The 17,947-nt window shown below is 33.5% G+C and overlaps 1 protein-coding gene across 1 annotated transcript in view; it reads right to left on the bottom strand.

Annotated features, from left to right (window-relative positions):
• The window catches only part of SEMA3E (semaphorin 3E), a 226,225-nt gene that overhangs the window by 42,843 nt on the left and 165,435 nt on the right, over positions 1-17,947 (bottom strand). The window contains 1 exon segment of the mRNA XM_032484106.1: positions 8,809-8,902. Coding sequence (XP_032339997.1) covers positions 8,809-8,902 — 94 coding nt within the window.

Raw genomic sequence — 17,947 nt, 5'->3', positions numbered from 1 at the left:
AAATATATTTGTATGTTTTAAAATCTGAGAAAGTAATCAACTGAGTTGTAAAGAGGACACTTTGTAAGGAAGTTTAATTTTACCTTGAGTTAACCAACAATTTTCAAAAAGCAAAGATGACTGCTTTTGTTAAATTTGACTTAGAAAGAGAAAGAGATATAAACTGAATTTAAAAATAAATTTTTTTAAAAAGGTTATTATACTAAAGTAGTTTTCATTTACAAAAAGACAAGTAACTGTAAATTTTTTTGTTGTTGTTTTTCACAAAACCCACTACAGATACTTAAAAACTATACTGGATACAAATAAATAAAATCCAGGGTTTCCCACAAAGGAATCCATTTTTAACAAAAACTAGAAAGACAGACAGGAGAGACAGAAGAAATTGTGGTACAATATTAACAGTTGGTGAGCCAAGGTAAATGGTATACAGGTGTAAATTTTGTCTCCTTCAGTTTTCCTTCGGATTTGAAAAATTTTAAGACAAGTTAAAAATGAGCTGCATTTGTTGAGTTCATCCCATACATTCAATGTATGCTAAATGAGAGATTAGATAAGGAAAACAACAAAGAAAAAAAGATGCTTCATAACCAGACTTAAAATATAATTTGGTAGAAAAGTTAATTAGAACTTTTATTTTAAAATGTTCTTTAGTAATAGAAGGGGAAAAGAGCAACATAATTTGAATCAAATTTAATCGGTGCTGTCTTTATCAGAAGTTTCATAAATATATGTGAAAAAGAGTATTTTGAGATAAAGTCCATTCAGCGGTTAGGGATATGAACCACAGGTGGGGTTCAGTCTGTAGGACTTGAACATGGATAAAAGACAGTCATGATGAATTCAGTAAAAGGCCTTGGGGATCGTCAACTCTAGGGCATAAATGAATAAGTTGACCTATAAGAGTTAACTGACTGCTGAAACACGAGAGCAAGGTTTTTTCTGGAACATTTTCATTTTTAATTATTGTACTTGGTTATAGTTTCCATTTAAAATATAAAGGTCATTTTGTAAAACTGCCCTAAACAGAACTTACTTGTCTAATAATGGACGAGGCTGAATGTTTAATGCATAATGGGTACAAAAACTAGATTTCTTAAAAATCATGACAGTTTTCTATTTCCTAAGTTTTTAATATTTGATGTAATTTAATTCCCTAAAATACTTACAGAACTTTAATATCTGAAAATATTATTATGGGAAAGTAATCTTTATGTTAGTTCACATCAATTTTACTGCACTTACCCAATTTGAACAGTTTCAAAGTTCAACTTTTTAATCAATTCTAGAAATTTAACAAATAAATTCCCTCTTGGAGCCACTAGATGGAGCCCTATGATACCAAATAACATTACCCAGGCCAGGTTATCTGCACAAAGGAAAAGATGATATAGTATCAATTTTACCCAATTTCCCTTTTGTATCCAGATAAGAGAAAATAGTTTGTGAAAAATTCAAATAATACAATATGAACTGTATGACTTAAACTTCAAAGAAGCTAGACAGGTGCTAAAAGCTATATGCTATATAAACTGAACAAAATGTGTTTCTGTTGGAAACATTATATTTTCCTCAGAAGGGAAGAGATTCTCCTTTTGTATTTTATTATTAGTGTGAAGAACAAAACAAATTCATAGTAATAGATAATAATGATGTTTGGTAGAACACTTTGCTAAGAAAATAAACACTTTAATGAAAAATAATAAACGAGAATAAAGCTTCAGCATAAATGTTAACTACTAGTAATTAAATGAGCAAAAATATTTAGCATCATTATATAACAACTGACACTATTTATAGCAAATACATAGTTTCTAATTAAAAATTTTACTTTAAAATTACAACCATTTGGTATAGAGAAAATTTGTGAATTTTCTCTAAAATAATATCTGGATAAATTATATTTTCATGCATTAAAAAAAGTTTCATATAAATAGTAAAATAGGTTTTAGAGTTTCAGTGACAAGAACAAAACTACTCAATTTTTTAGTTTTCTTTGTCTATGGAGACAGGATATTCAATAAATGTACCAGTTTGGCCATAAATTTAACTGGTACCTAGTCTATTTCGACATCTTGAGTATAACCAACTTGATTTTTAGGCCATATATTATTTTTCTTTGTGATAGCACTGATTCTGATGGTAACTGATGTTAGGTTCATTTTAGTTGGTCAAGTGTGGTTATAATTAAAAACTAAAGCACATCTGCAGGGTATTTTGACAGGTGAATGTAACTTATCATTGTCAGGCTCAACAACAGGTTCTCTGTACAGATACAAGAACAGTGGAAACAGTTCTGCATTGGAAACCTGGCAAGCTAAGCCCCTGCCCCAAGTCTGCTGTTTGTAGCAAAACTGTTGAATCTCACTGTCTCAGTTATCTGGAGAATCAGAGAGATGAGCAAGTGATTTCTTGAGGCTGCCAAGCTTTTGTATTCTCTCTGCTGCCCTCTCCCCTGCTGTTTTCCTGCCTGGAATTCTGCACCTCCCTGCGTCCCATTTCACTTCCCACTTACCTGGCCATGGCCTGCTTTTTTCTCCATGAGGGCTTCCCTTTTTTTTTTTTTTTTGTACAGATGTATATCATTTTATTAGTGGTTCAATTCAGGAAAGGAATCAGATTTTTAAAATTTACATGAGTTCACATTTATTTAAAACTGGACACAGTATATATTCTATTAAATTTTACAATAAATTTTTAAGTGTGAAAATGACTCAATGCTATTATAAACTGAAATTGACTTTCAAATCATGCAGATCATGAATTTTATACAGTCAGGACCAAACTGTTATTTAACAGTTCCTAGCACAACCATAGCCCCTTTTCTAGCATGTTTCTCATCCTACTACATTTTAATTGTCTCCTTATGTGTTTGTCATTATTCCTCACTAGAATGTAGATTTCTTAATATGTCTTATTATATTCTTTTGTAATCAATATCTTGCACAGCATCTGGAATACAAGAAAACTCAATAAACATTTGTTGAATCAAAGAACAGCATAATGAATTTAACAAGTGAATATATAAAAAACTTTCAGTATTTAAATAAAGGCTATGAAATGCAGTAAGAAAAACAGGGTAAGATTCTGATTTTTCAAAAATGCTTCAGGGAGAAAATATCAAAAGAAAGAAAAAACATTCAGTGTTTATATGAATAACAGAACTCTTTGATTTTTTTTGTTGTTTTTGTTCCTCAAGAAGCCTATATTATGTAGTAATATGGATTCATAAGGGAGGGTATACTCAGTGGTACAGTGCATGCTTAGCATGCACAAGGTCCTGGGTTCAATCCCCAGTACCTTCATTAAAATAAATACATAAATAAGTAAAAATAAGTAAACCTAATTACCTCCCCTTCCTCCTTCCCCCCCAAAAAAAACAAAAAAAAATTTTTTTAACTAATAACTTTTAAGTCGTGAACACAGGGACTCTTATTTCCTTCTAGTATTTGTCCCCAGGAGTTTGAGCCCCCAAAGACTATGTCTACACTAACCTGCTTGCAGGAGAGAAAATAAGACAACCACCCGACCTTGGAGATACAAATACAAACCTAAACCCATTGCAAATAATTCTAAGTTAAAATGCATAATTAAAATACGTTTCTACACAACTCCTTCTTTTTACAACACAAACTCTAATTGCAGATTTAGTTAAACATAGTGCACTGCCTTAATATTTTATAGAAATTATCAAGCGCTTAGTTCATGGATGGTATATTAATCAATTGGAGTTCTTATTCATCATGTTGTAAATACAGATTTTAATTGGTGAGAAAAATTCACATTTTCCATGTCCTCTCATCTTAAGTTTCACTCAAGCATTTCTCCTATTTATTTTGTAAATGTCTACAAATCTGAATAATGTGAAATATGTTTGCCTCAAAAAAAAAGACATAGCTCAAAACTGATTAAACTGTTGCATTTTAAACTGAACTGTGTCATTTTGTTAGAAGATCATTCTAGTTTAGATGCACTATTTCACAGAGTAACTATGACACAGGTAAGTGCAAACAGAAACAAAATCCACTTGGGAGGATAAGGATGGATAAGAATGATACACAGGTTCCAACATCCCAGGTCACACTCAGTCTGCTTAGGATGCTGAAAGCAGCCAGGAAGAGCAGGTCCTTTTATTAGTTTACCTGTAGTTGTTGTTTGGACTTTTTGTTTCTGCTTTGGAACAAAGCTAGTATTAGCTAGCAACATCAAGAAGATGGCTTCTGACGGATGAAGGAAAAAGAAAAACAAAATACATCTTGAATCTGTTCATGTGCATTTGGTGGCACCCGTGACAGTACCGTATGTTTCCTTGGTGGCCAACTGGTGACACTGATATCGGCATGGGCAAAGCCAGATTCCCAAGGGGACAGTGTCAATGGGAAACTGAAGAGGATTTTTTTTCTTCTTTTTTTGATATTTTGTTTTGTTTTGAGAAGACCATAAGCAAGTATTCCTTAGAAACTAGCGGTTATGGCCAGAAGCAACAGTCAGCATGTGGATAATGGGCATTCTGCCAAATGAGAGTGCTCAATAGTCTTGGATAAGAAATTATAGATATTCTTTTGGGATAGAAACATGGTAAGGGAATAACTTTAAACTTCCACATAGTTGGGATGAATTCCAGAAACGAGCCAGAACATTCACTTCTTATGTTTATAGAGACTGTAATTACAAAGGCATATATTTTGCCTTTGTTTAGATAATTTTATTTATTTTTCTAATATTATGAAGTCCTATTTTATGCTAGAGCTAGTCATTCGTAACTCTGCCCTGAATATACAGTTAATAAAAAAAATTTACTTATTTAAAAAGTTTTAATGTTATCAAGACCTTGAAATAATCACTTAAATTTTTCCTGGCCTTTCATTCAATCAACATTGACCTTTAGTCCACAGAATTTGTAATAAGGAGGCAAATTCACAAAGGTCTCGTTATGAATAAAAGTGTAGGAAGAAAATCTGAGTAGCTGTAAACTTTTGTAGTTTTATTTGCTGAAAAAGTAACACAGGACAAATATAGCACAGAAAGAGAATTTCAGCGACTGTGAAATATCTCGTTCGTGGTTATTTGTTGATATAAAATTCAGTAAGTCTTTAACTTGAAAGTATCCTAAAAAATTTTAACAACAAAGCTAACACTTTCAAAGCGAAGTGTGAAAAGGTACATGACGAATCAGAGTGGTTTTCCCCCATACACTAGTAACATGTTCATTAGCATGCCTTCCATACTTCAGGTATGGTATGTATTAAATTATCTCTGGAACTGGGAATACAAATCTCAGAAAATGAAACATTTAGAAAAATGGCAATAGAACTGAGAGGACAAAGTATCAAAAAAAAGAATACCAACTTAATAAGGAAAATACTGCAATATTACAGCAAACGTAACTGACGCAAAAGAGTCAGTTATTATTTGTCCTTCCTAGCCAAAATGACATAGGACATAAAAATTTCCTGAATTTTCATTTGGCTGGCCACCAAACCTAATAATTTAGTGGCAAGATAAGTGCTAAATATCTCTGGTGACTTGAAAGGTACAGGCAAGTAAGTAATGAAGCAATTCATTTTACTCAGTGCTTCACTGTTTCTGCATATTGTTTTGAAAATCAGATTGTAATGCCTTGCCTTCTTCAATTATTTAAGACCACTTTAAATGTGATACTAGTAATCACAGTAGGGGGAAAATGTGGCGAAACATATAGAAATATTGCACTTGTGATATGAACTTATATGCCACCAAGGTAAATTATGTTAATACAAAGTGGCATTTAAAGAGCAACCCTAATTAACGCATGATTTCATTTTGATTGGCTTCTGAACACACAGAACATAGTTCAATAAGGACCTTGTTTTACTCCTTAAATCTTGTTTCACACAGAATCATTGCCAGTTACTAACATTTCATTTCTAAATTAGATTACAAATTTAATAAAAATGTGTTCGTTTACTTGTCTTTCATCTAGCAAATAAACAATCTTTACTCTTTGTTCAGTTTTTCAGTAAGCTTTTACTCCATGTGATCTTAAGTCAACTGAACTGAAGTTAAATGAAATAAAAATTGTACCTAAAGTCAAGAAATTACAAGAAATTCTGATTTGCAGGCATGTTTTTATCTTTGGGGGCCTTGTTAGTTTTATGAGCACTGTGACAAACTTGAGTTTTATTATGAAAGTGCATCTTAATGTGAACAGGCTTTAAAAATTAAGTGTGACCCATCAGGAACAAAAAGCAAAAAAAGCAGAAATGGTCTAACGATGGTCATCTTTTAGGTGGAGTCCTGCCCTAACTCATCAGCAGAGAACACGCATGGTCATAAAGCACCACATAAACTGCATTCTTTCCCTGTTGGAGTAAGCTGCACCGAGCTTGCCAAATTCCAACTCAGGTAGCTCCATTTTTTTTTCCAGCCCAAATTCCTGCTGCTTTTTCAATTGGGTGAATTATTCCTACTTCCTATCTTTTAAAGAGTTGCTGGCTCACATAGGTTATCAGATTTCCATCCCAGCGGCTGCCACATATCCACATTCAGCGAATGAGCTCTCAAAGGTACTTTGGGATGAAAGCTAGTGGATAAATGAGAAGAATTATATTTTTATTTCTTCTCTTTGGAGGGATTATTCTATAACTTTTGTGTTTAGCTTGGAGGGCTCTTATGATTTGATTTCTCTTCTGAATAAGCGAAACAGCCACCCAGATGGCAAGCATTCACATTTTAGCATAGTGTAATTCGATTTGGAAGTTCAGTGAAACTCACTTGGAAATGTCCCTCCAGTAATAATTCCCCTCTTAAAAAATTCAGTTTTAAATTCCTGGTTTCATGAATAAAAAAGCTCCAAGGAGGCTGAGTGGCAGGGTGACTACAAAAAAAAAATTACTTATAACCACTTAAAAAGAAATGTTAAAAATATATGGTGTTTTCCTCTAATCGTTTTAGGATTTTACTATAGAAGTAGTGTTTACTGTGTAATTTTTGACTTTCAATACCTCTGATAAAATTCTTGTGAATACTATTCCCAAATTTATTTTTGGTTTGTTTGTTCAGGAACCCCAGTGAGTATTCCATTCTGTTGATATTTATAGGAGGCCTTTTCTGTGCAAGATACTGTATGGTAAACGAAAAGACAAGACAGTCTCTTTTTTCCAGACATATTCAAATTGGAAATCTACAAAGTTACAAAAATCACTAAGAACATTAGGAAAAAAAAAACTATGAGTATCAAAAGCATGCTTTTTAATTCATATGCTGCCAATCTAGTAGGAATTTCTAACATTTATAGATTTGGCATTCACCAAAAGTGGTATTCCTAAGGATCTAATTCTTACTAAGTCCGAACTGACTTAAGGAATTGTGTGTCCAAGTTTAAAATCTCCCCTCTTCATACTGTCTTTATACACATGAAAACACACAGCTTAGTAGAGGAACTCAAGATATCTTAATATTTTCTTTAAAATGTTACATTCTTGAAAAATAATCTCTTTATTCAAGCTCCTGTAGAACTTAGTCACAATGTGGAATTCTCATTTTATGGCTCTTCCAAATTATGAAGCCGAAGTAAATCGAACTTTCCCTACTTATTAGAGCTAACGTAAGATTTTGTTGTATATACACACACACACACACACACACACACATACATATAAAAGCTCTACTTATTTGGACCTGAGTACCATGACTAGGATGGGGGTGGTGAGGAGTGGGCTACAAAGCCCATCAAAGTCAACTGTCTTGAAGCAGCTCAGGGAACGTGTAGCCTCTAGGATACACAGGAACATTTGTGTCAGCTCTAAATCAAGCATAAGGTATTGTGGTTAATCATCAGTGGGGAGTTTTAAGTTTTAACCACTTATTTAGGAGAGGAAGTGACTCCATGATATTTTACATGTTCTCATTTTTTGCAAACAGGATGACCTAATATTAGCACAGAATGCTAAGTGTTGCAAATGTAATTAGCAAAGCTTATACATCCGTACCACACCTATACCAGAACCTCTCAACACTGAGAGAACAGCATGGCTCCTAACAGCACCTATGTTAGGTGTCAGGTATCGCTCTCTTCAAGTTTATACTTGGGAACACCCCCATCTATCTGTACAGTCCTGGAGTACTTTGACAAGGGTGTGCCATTTGCAATCCCAAATTGGCTAAAAGAGAAAGAAAAAGTATTTGCTGGGTCTTAAGTGAGATTCTCAGTTATCTCACCTAATTAGATTGTAATCCAATGGAAATCTAGATCAGACATGGCCAGCTTCTTCCATTATTCCAATGTGGACATACAGTGGTAGTTTGAGCAAGTCAACCACTACAGTTCACATTTTAAATTAAACAAGAATTCAGATAAATGACTTTGAAATTTTAAATTGAGACACTTTTCTGCTGAATTCTACTGAGACAGAGAAAAGCACCAAGAAGAGAATATTAGAAGTTCCCCTAAAGTCACAGAGTAATTAAAACATAACGAATTAACATATGTTCAAATAGTTTAGTGTCTCTAGCTACATTTTTATAGAGTATTTATATAATTGCATTTTGTGAACAATAAATGGCACAGTACAAAATATCTTATATTGGGTATTGTATTAATTGACAGTCTGTTTTCTGGATGAGATGCCCATCCTTCATAGCAGCTGAGCTTATTTTAGAGTAAGACTGGCCCAAGTTAGCATGGCTTGAAATTTAATATCCTTGCTCCCAGCATCAGTGAACAGATATGACAGAGCAATGTATGGATATGAAGAAATACCAAAGAACCTAATGGAAGTTTCAAAATTACTGTGACCACCATCTGATGTCTGCGGCCGTGATAATTACCAATTAAGGTGGAGATGAAGGAGGAGCTGGGGTCAAAAGGGCATCTGCCTCGTCCTCGCTCAGATCTGTGTAATTCCAGGCGAAAAAGGGGATCCTGGAAAGAAAACCAGAAAAGCCGTTATATATTTTGCCAACTTTAATAAGAATTTAATTTTTCAGAAAAATTAAACCTTGATTATTTATAAGGCAGGTATCTTAAATAGGGCACCCTGTGAGAAACATAAGGTACTTAGGAAGAAACGGGATTTTATAAATAAATACAAGGGTTTTCAGGCCAATCTGGTTTTTCTCACTCCTCTCAAAAATGATGCAGGTGCTGAAATGAAAGAAATTCACAGTTTTTAATCACTTGATCAGACAGTATTAGTTATTCTGAGTTGTGTCAGTTAAATATTCCAAATGAATGGAAACATCCTAAAAAAAAAAGTTAGTAAAAAAGAGACTCAATGATAAACACGGAAATGAGCTATTTTGTTTTAATGAAGACCATTACTGATTTTTTGAATAGCCTGTAAAAGAAAATGACAAAATTTTATATCAATAATTTGGAATGATTATTCCCAATCACTTATTCATCATCACATATTCCTCTTACAGATATCTAACATTTAATAATTTAGAGAATGATTACTGCATCATTAGTTACTGGGACATATATGTGTAAACTGATGCCATATTATGAGCAATATTTCAGTCTGGTTTCACACAAATGAGATACTGGAAATAAATATTTCCATGAAAAATTACTACTTTACTGGTTCCTACTGCAATCACATAACCACACGACTCTTCTCCAAATGTTCTCAGATTTCAAAATTCTCATTAATGGATATTTTTATAATTAATCTCCATTAAGTGTGCTACAAATGGTTTAGGTTAAAAAAAGCAGTTTGGAAAAGTGACAATAAAAGTCAATATAGAAAATTTTGTAAGGAAAAAAATTGCTTTGCAACATAATATTGCTCGTACCGCCCACTGTGTCATCTACGTCTTGCACACCTGTGAAGCAAGAACTTATAAACAGTCCAAAGTCCTGAGGAGCATCTGGGAGTTGCATGCACTCTTCTGGAACTTGATTGTGACTTTCCTAGCCATTCCATTTACTCCATATTATCTATCCTGTCCTTTTCTTGTCATTCATACCTAATTTTCTGCTTTGTCTCTCTGATATCCTAAAATCACTATTTTGATCCTGCCATTTCAAGATCTTTCTGTTAAGTGCAGAGTTCACTTGACCCCTATAAAACTCCAGTCTTGTCCTTGAAATTGAACCACAGCCTATGGAACAAATGTGGCTTCCGAACCCAGAGGTTCCAGAGGTGTGGCTAAACTGATATTTTAAGGAAAAAAACAGGAAAGAAAAGCTTACCTATTTAGATATTTCACACAAACACAAATCAGTAGAGAGCAAGTATGCCAGTAATTTGAGACATTTTTTGTGTTCATTTCCCACAGATGACAGATGTGTGGTGACATAAAAAGAAAATGTTTGTTGAAATGATCTAGAATTATTGGTCTGCCCAGCTAACACTTAAGTTGAGAAGGTTTCATTTAAATTTGCAAAACAGATCCATAACATCATATGGGGGAGTAAGTAATCAAGTATATGAATGCAATCCTTGTTCAACCCCTTTAGTCATGCCCATTTTATAGAACATTTAGTTAAAAAAAAAAGTAGGGGCATACATACTATCCTTGTTCAAATATAGTCAGATGTCCAAATGTTTGGTCACAGAAAGCAGCTGAAGAAATATACTGAACTGCTTTTCTTAAATCAAGACTTTCTATAGCTTCAACATTCCGTGATCCTCAGTTGTTTTGCCTTTAATGACTGGCGAAGTTGTTTTATCTAATGGGTATAATCAGAAACCTTAAAGTCTAAAATTGAAACTGCAAGAGGAAAACAAATGCATTATTTATTCAAGAAAGTATAATACATTCATTTAAAGTTAAACTGTCAAGTAGGGGAAGCAGCAAATGCAAACTGTAAGAACACTAAGATAAAGAGAATCTTGGATTTTTGAAGAATTACAGAGTTAAATGAAGGAAATGAAGTCACAATTTCTTAGAAAAGTCACAGGCTTTCATAAATATCAATCATCATCTAGGTTCCTGAGGCTATTTTTGATCTGCAAACTTCAGCATGTTTCTGAGATATCAAGTATCTAACATAGCAGTGTCTTCAACTTTCAAGAGAAATAAACTGAATCAACTAGAAAATAAATTCACACAAGCCTGTAACTCTAACATTCTGAAAACAATTAAGTGGAACCCAGAATGTATGAAGCACAAATCCGTGCAGGATATAAATCTATTGGAGTCTGCAAAAGGATGTACTCTTTTATAAAACTTCAAATTTGACAATGAGAATACATGACTATTGAATATTGAATAATAAATATTCACATATGCTCAGAGATCTATGCCTTAGGTCCAAACTCAGATGTACTTTGACTAAATCCTTCCCATCTTTCCCCAGAAGACCCCAAATATCTCTCATTAACTTGATTAATGACTAGAACTACCTCAGCAATAGTCATTTGAAATAACAAATAAATTAAATTAAATCTTTTGCCTGTTTTCTATATCACTACTTAAAATCCATATTTTTGAAGAGCTTAAAGGACAGATATTGCTACCATTTTGATTTGTACAGTGCTTTATGTTTTTAGTGTACATGTGTATCAAATCATGATGTATACTTTAAATACCTCACAATTTTATTTGCCAATTATATTGCAATAAAGCTAAAAAAAAAATGCATGTATCCTGCAATTCTAGGTTTTCAGCCCACTAAAGTTAGAATAAAAAGATAAAACTATTGGATGATTCCTGCTTTAGATAAGCACCATCATCTTTACAAAAAAGAAGAAAGGTCCAAATCTGTAGAAGATACAGTCATTTCATCCATACATAACCCTTAGTTAATAATACTCCAGGAGTCAGATAATACAAAAATGGATGACAAGGTTACACTGAATTGTAGACTGTGATACGTACACTTAAAATCAAAGACTACTGTAAATGGGTGTTTCAAGACTACAGTATTTGTAACAAAATAATGAAGAGGTGCTTTGAACACTTGAAAGTTCTGTAACTCCTACCTTATCACTTTGCATAGTCTTCTTTGACTCTGTTCCCAAACATGGCTGGTTGTTAAACATTTTAATTAATAAATTACATGTCATTACATAGTGCAGAAATCCCTATACAGATTTTTATTAATCAGAACATACCCTTCTGCAGAAGTATACTATAGGCACTGCCAATATTCCTTATTTAAAATCATTATATGCCTTAAAGCAGTAATATTGTATCCTTTACATTTTATTTTTGAATTACTAAGTTAAATGAAGCTGTAACAAAAATATGTTACCCAGTTTTTTTTTTTTTTAAACAAAGGCCATTACGATGTTACAACTAAAATAACATTTGATAATAAAAGCTAGCAAAAGATTGACATTTTTCACATGAGTAGCCTGGGAGCCTAAATATGGCTACGATCACACACAACTTTACTATGATTTTCATCTCAGCCTGGTTTACTGATCCAAATAATAGCTTCACCACAACTGATCAGTCTGAACACTCTCATTCCTTTTTCTGATTTACTTGTCTTTGTCCTTTAGTCTCATTTCTCTAGATCAGGCTAGGGCCCCTTTTTATATAATTTAAAGGTACCGGATACTTTTCTCATCATAGTACTTATCACATTTCATTGCAATTCTTTATTTAATTATTCATTTCTCTAAAAGAGTTTTAGATGGTTTTTGTGGGAAAAGACAATGTCTGTTGTTAGCAAGAACAAAATACGTGTTTTGCCTGAATGGATTCTGGTTCTAGTATTCACCAGTTCTTAAATTTGGGAACACTTATTAAATACTTAAATATTACTTCTTAGCCCTGTGTGGTGGGGCTAGGGGAGAACAAGTGGCTGTGGGGCAAGGACAGGTGAAAAGATGCCTGGACTGAGTTTTAAAAGCTGAGTGAATTTGGACATAGGAGCTGGTAAAAATAGACTAAATTTTGTTAGGGCTTTAAAATCTTGTGTAGTCTGGCACTATTTTAGTAGAATAAAAAAGAAGTCAAGGGATGTTACCCTAGAATAAAATTTATGTTGGGAAAAAAAAACTGTTTATGTTGTTTAAATAGTTTTATCTCCTTTGTTGTGTGGTCCTGGACTATTTTCTTATAGATCTAAACTCATAAAACATAGCTGTGGATAGTTCTGTTGATTTAAAACTAGACAATATGTACAAATTATGACCAGTCTGAAGTCCTTAGGGTTTTTACATAAGTGACTTTATCCATAAGTACTTCATCTCTAAAATGCTGCTCTTACAGTCTGAGGACACACCATTCTGAATGGCTTGTACGTTTTTAAATTTGATTTGGGCTCATTAATGTGTTTAGGATAATAATGCCCATGTAACACTAAACATTCAGCGCAGACCTTATCACCCCAGGAATCCTGATCTGACCCCTCTGCCTGCCTAGCCTTTTTTGAGCCCTCCTGACTGCATCATATAAATCCCTCTTTCGTAACATTTACTTCTCTGTATTATAATTGTCTATTTGACTCTCTTCCCTACCGGTTTGTAAGGTTTCCTTGAGGAAATCAGCTATATGACATTTATCTTTTATCCTCTGTATCAAATAAAATATCTGACGCATAAGTGCACAACTGTTTATGTTGTTTAAATAGTTTCATTTCCTTTCTTGTGTGGTCCTGGACTATTGCAGATCTAAACTCATAAAACATAGCTGTGGATAGTTGTTGATTTAAAACTAGACAATATGTACAAATTATGATGCTATGCTATGCTGTCCATGTTTTCCTGCGGCTGTCAATACAGCAACACCAGGGATCTATTTTTTCTGTATTTTGATTGCCATTAGCGTTAGTAAAACTGATGACATTGTTCAAACAACTAAAGGCAAAATAAATGTGTTTTTAATTTCCTTGGCTATTTAATGAAGATATTATATTTTCATATATACTCTGACAATTTATAATGGACTCCTGCCAAAGTTAATATATTAGGATAAAAACAATATAATTTGATATTACATGGCAGTTATTAAAAATAAAATCAGATATTGAAGAATTATGAAGAATTATTTTATCCCCAAAGATCTTATTAATGACAGTATGTAATTTGAAGTAATATGAAGGTGTGACCTGGAGGTACAATAATTTGTTAGTTAAGGCTTCTCTTTCCCATATGATTTTTTTTTTTTTTTTTTTTGTAATGAGGAAAAAGTAATTCTCTTGATACTGTGGTGCATGGTCATGAAACTTCAATACTGAATTGGCAATAAAGACTGAGTTCTTAATTTTTATCAAACAATAACTTGACAGTAATTTTAATAAATTATCTACTGCTCCATGATTTTAGAGCAAAGGCTTTCTTTATCTTGTTAAGCTATATATGACCAAAAAACAAAACAAAACAAAACTACTGATCCAATTCATCTTAATTCTTTAGGACTCAACACATTATTTTTGCAACTTTATATGGCTGAGATGTAGAAATTTTAAAAAGGAAGAAAATTCACCATAGAGTGAATAGTACTGACATTATGATACAAAGTAGCCAAGTCCAAACTTTTATTGCTTTGTTCTGTATAGGTCAAGCTGACTTCAAAATTATCTACAATTCAAGAATACAGTTTCTCACATGATCTGAGAGTTCACTGTGGTCTTAAATGCAGTGTTTAATTTAGTGCCCAATCCAATAAAATACTAAAAGCAAGTAATAGTTTTCTTCCATGAAGTGGAATTCTGCAACCAAACCAACCAGAGAACTTGAGTCATGATGACATTGTCAATGACCCCAAAGCAATCGAGTTTATGGTTCAAGTAATGTGTAATGCTGGTGTTTAACCCTATTGAGAATGCTGGTCACTACTTACACTGGCTTTCCATTATCTATGTTTTAACAGCTGGAATTTCTGCCTGAGTAATGTGGCTTAAATTTATAAGACATCGCTAGTATTAACAGTGTGGGCTGCACTTTTTGTTTTGGTGTGACACGGAGTTTTTCAATAGATCCTTGTGTGCCTGAGAAAAAGCAGGACATCCAGCTTACAAATGTGGGCAGATGCATGTGCTCTTCAGAAAAATGTTTGTGAAGAATAAATGCTGCATCTTCCCAAGAAAATTTTCTCATTTAGGTCTTGAGGAGAGCCCTAAAAAAGCCAGCAAGCCTCCTGTAAGCCACGTCGATAGATGTGAGTTATTGCATATCAGGTGTTACATATAATGCCAATAAATAAAATGAGAGTTTCCCATGAATAAATCAGCCTTGTGAACTAATACTAGTCTTGCCCTCAGTGTCATTAACACAGCCTGAAAGATGGCAAAAGTAGAACATATACAAGATAAGACAGTCACCTATTTTATTACCTATTCCTAATAGCTTGAAAAAAAAAAAGTAAAATACACAGGCTCATACACAAGTATCTATCAAAAATGAAAAATGAAGAAAGGTGCAGCTTGGGTACAAAAATGCCTAGAATAAATAACCATAATGTGCACTTTAATTCTTCACAAAAATAGCTATTTAATTATCTGTATCACAAATTTATTTTGAATGTGATTGACTGTATCATTTATTTTTCCCTTTCTTCTGCCAAGCAATAAAATCATTTATTAAAGGATATTTGAAACATTTCCCAAAGACTGAATAAACCAAGTGGAAAAAAAGACAAAAAGAGTAAAGTGGTAAGTAAATGTTTTGATTGTAAAGCTAACAGGTTTGCATTTTAATGCTTTTTTCTTAGTTTTACATTTTTTCCTTAAAAAGGATACATTTTATTTGTATAATGCTTTAAAATTTAGGAAGTATCCTTACATATATTATCTTGCTGCATCCTCAAAATAAGTCTATGAAGTAAAACAGGACCAATAATACTGTTCACAAATATTACTTTCTTTTTATAGGTGAGGAACCACAGACACTGTGAGGCTTTGGGAGTCTCAAAGAGTGTCTTCTGTCTCCATAGTATTTTACATTATTAACCTACCACTGTGCAAGTAGGTGTATATATATTTGTGTTGCTAGGCATGGTTAAGTGTCTTTTAAGGCATTTAATGTATAATCAAGGGTCAAAACTGTACATTAAGGTTTTTTAAAAGAAGAAAAGTTCATTATTTTGTTATTTATTAAGTTATATATTCCAGTGTTTTACTTCCTTAACTATTATTGGGATAGCTTGCAGATGCTACTGAAAATTTTTACAAGCCTATAATACATCTAATTAAAATTGTAACTCAACTGTCTTGGGCTGAATTTTTAAATAAATATTTACTCTAACCTTCAGTTGAAGGCAAAATAATCTGACCCCTTCTGTTGTGTATCTTTTAATTACTATTTCAGGATTCCATTCTCCTCCTCACCCTAAGTGCCCTCATCGCACGCCAGCACCCTCCTAAATTCCATGCAGACAGCTCTGCCTACTGGATACGTATGCCAGATGTACTCAAAGAACTGGCAGCAAACACTCTTCAGAGTCTAATATACAATGCTGTCCTGAAGCCTGCTTTTACTAGAAAATGGCAGCATCCTTGCTTCCTACCTCTTCCTCATCACCTTCTCAAAAATGGTCGTGACACTCTCCCTCTGAAAAAAACCTTTGGTGCTTCCTCTTTATTACTGAATAAAGTCTAACCTCCAGAATGGGAGTTCAGGCCTCTTCTAGCTTGACCCTCATGATTTCCACTATCCACTCAGCAGCATAAGCTGGCTGACTTTCTTTCAAGGTTCTTTGTATCATAACATTCATAGCTTTGACTGCACATTCCCTTTGAGAAAAGAGAATTCCATTTTCCTTTTCTCTACAATACTAACTCCTACTAATGAGAAAATGATGTTGGAAAACGACCTCACTGCCATCTTCCAAGACCCCTCCGAGCAAAGCTGCTCCCATGGACTATACGATGTTATCTCCCGCAGCATTATTTCCGTGGCACTGTGATTAGGTACATCTAGGTCTTTCAACAAACATTTAAGAAACCTACTATGTTCCAAGCATTCAGTCAAAATTGAATTTAGGAAGCAGGATGCATGCTACTCCTTTAAAACCCCACAAAATAAAGCAAAGTGGCCTGTCAGGGAAGACTGAAGTTCCTACTGACAAATGCCTACCTCAGGAAATAAGAAAAGTCTCAAATAAACAACCAAATCTACTAGAAAAAGAAGGACAAATGAAACCCAAAGTTAGTAAAAGGAAGGAAATAACAAAGAAGTACAAGAATTAATACTAACCCTTATCAAACTATTCCAAAACACAGAAGAGGTGGAAACTCTTTGAAACTCATTTTTAGAGGCCAGAAGGACCCTGACACCAAAACCAGACAAATATGCCACAAGAAAAGAAAATTACAGACCAGTATGCCTGGTAAACTTAGATGCAAAGATCCTCAACAAAACATGAGCAAACCGAATTCAACAATATGTTAAAAGGACCAAGTAGCATTTATTCCAGGGATGCGAGCATGGCCCTACATTCACAGATCAGTCAATGTAATGTACCACGTTAACAAATTGAGGAATAAAAATCACAGGATCATTTAAATAGATTATGAGAAAGTATTTAACAAAATATATCCAAATACATAAAGAATCCATACAACTCAATAGCAAAAAACCCAAATGATTTAAAAATGGGTAGAAAATCTGAATAGACATTCTTCTAAAGAAGATATATGATGGCTAACATGTACATGAAAATACACTTTACATCATTAGTTATTAGGGAAATGAAAGTAAAAAACACAATGAGATATCATCTCATACCTGTTAGAATGGCTATTATCAAAAACACTAAAATAACAAGTTTTGGCGAGGATGTGGAACAAAGGGGACCCTTAATGCATTGTTGGTGGCAATGTCAACTGATGCATCCACAACAGAAAACAGTATGGAGGTTCCTCAAAAAATTAAAACTGTAACTACCATATGTACAGCAATTCCACTTCTGGGTATTTCTCCAAAGAAAATGAAAACACTAAATCAAAAAGATATATGCACCCCATGTTCACTGCAACATTATTAACAACAGCCAAGATATGGCAACAACCTAACTGTCCATCCATGGAAGAATGGATAAAGAAATTGTGGTATATACAATAAAA

Source organism: Camelus ferus, chromosome 7, assembly GCF_009834535.1.
Source record: "Camelus ferus isolate YT-003-E chromosome 7, BCGSAC_Cfer_1.0, whole genome shotgun sequence".
Lineage (NCBI taxonomy): Eukaryota > Metazoa > Chordata > Mammalia > Artiodactyla > Camelidae > Camelus > Camelus ferus.
The sequence above is the reverse complement of the archived record's forward strand: the minus strand, read 5'-3'. Positions and strand labels throughout refer to the sequence as shown.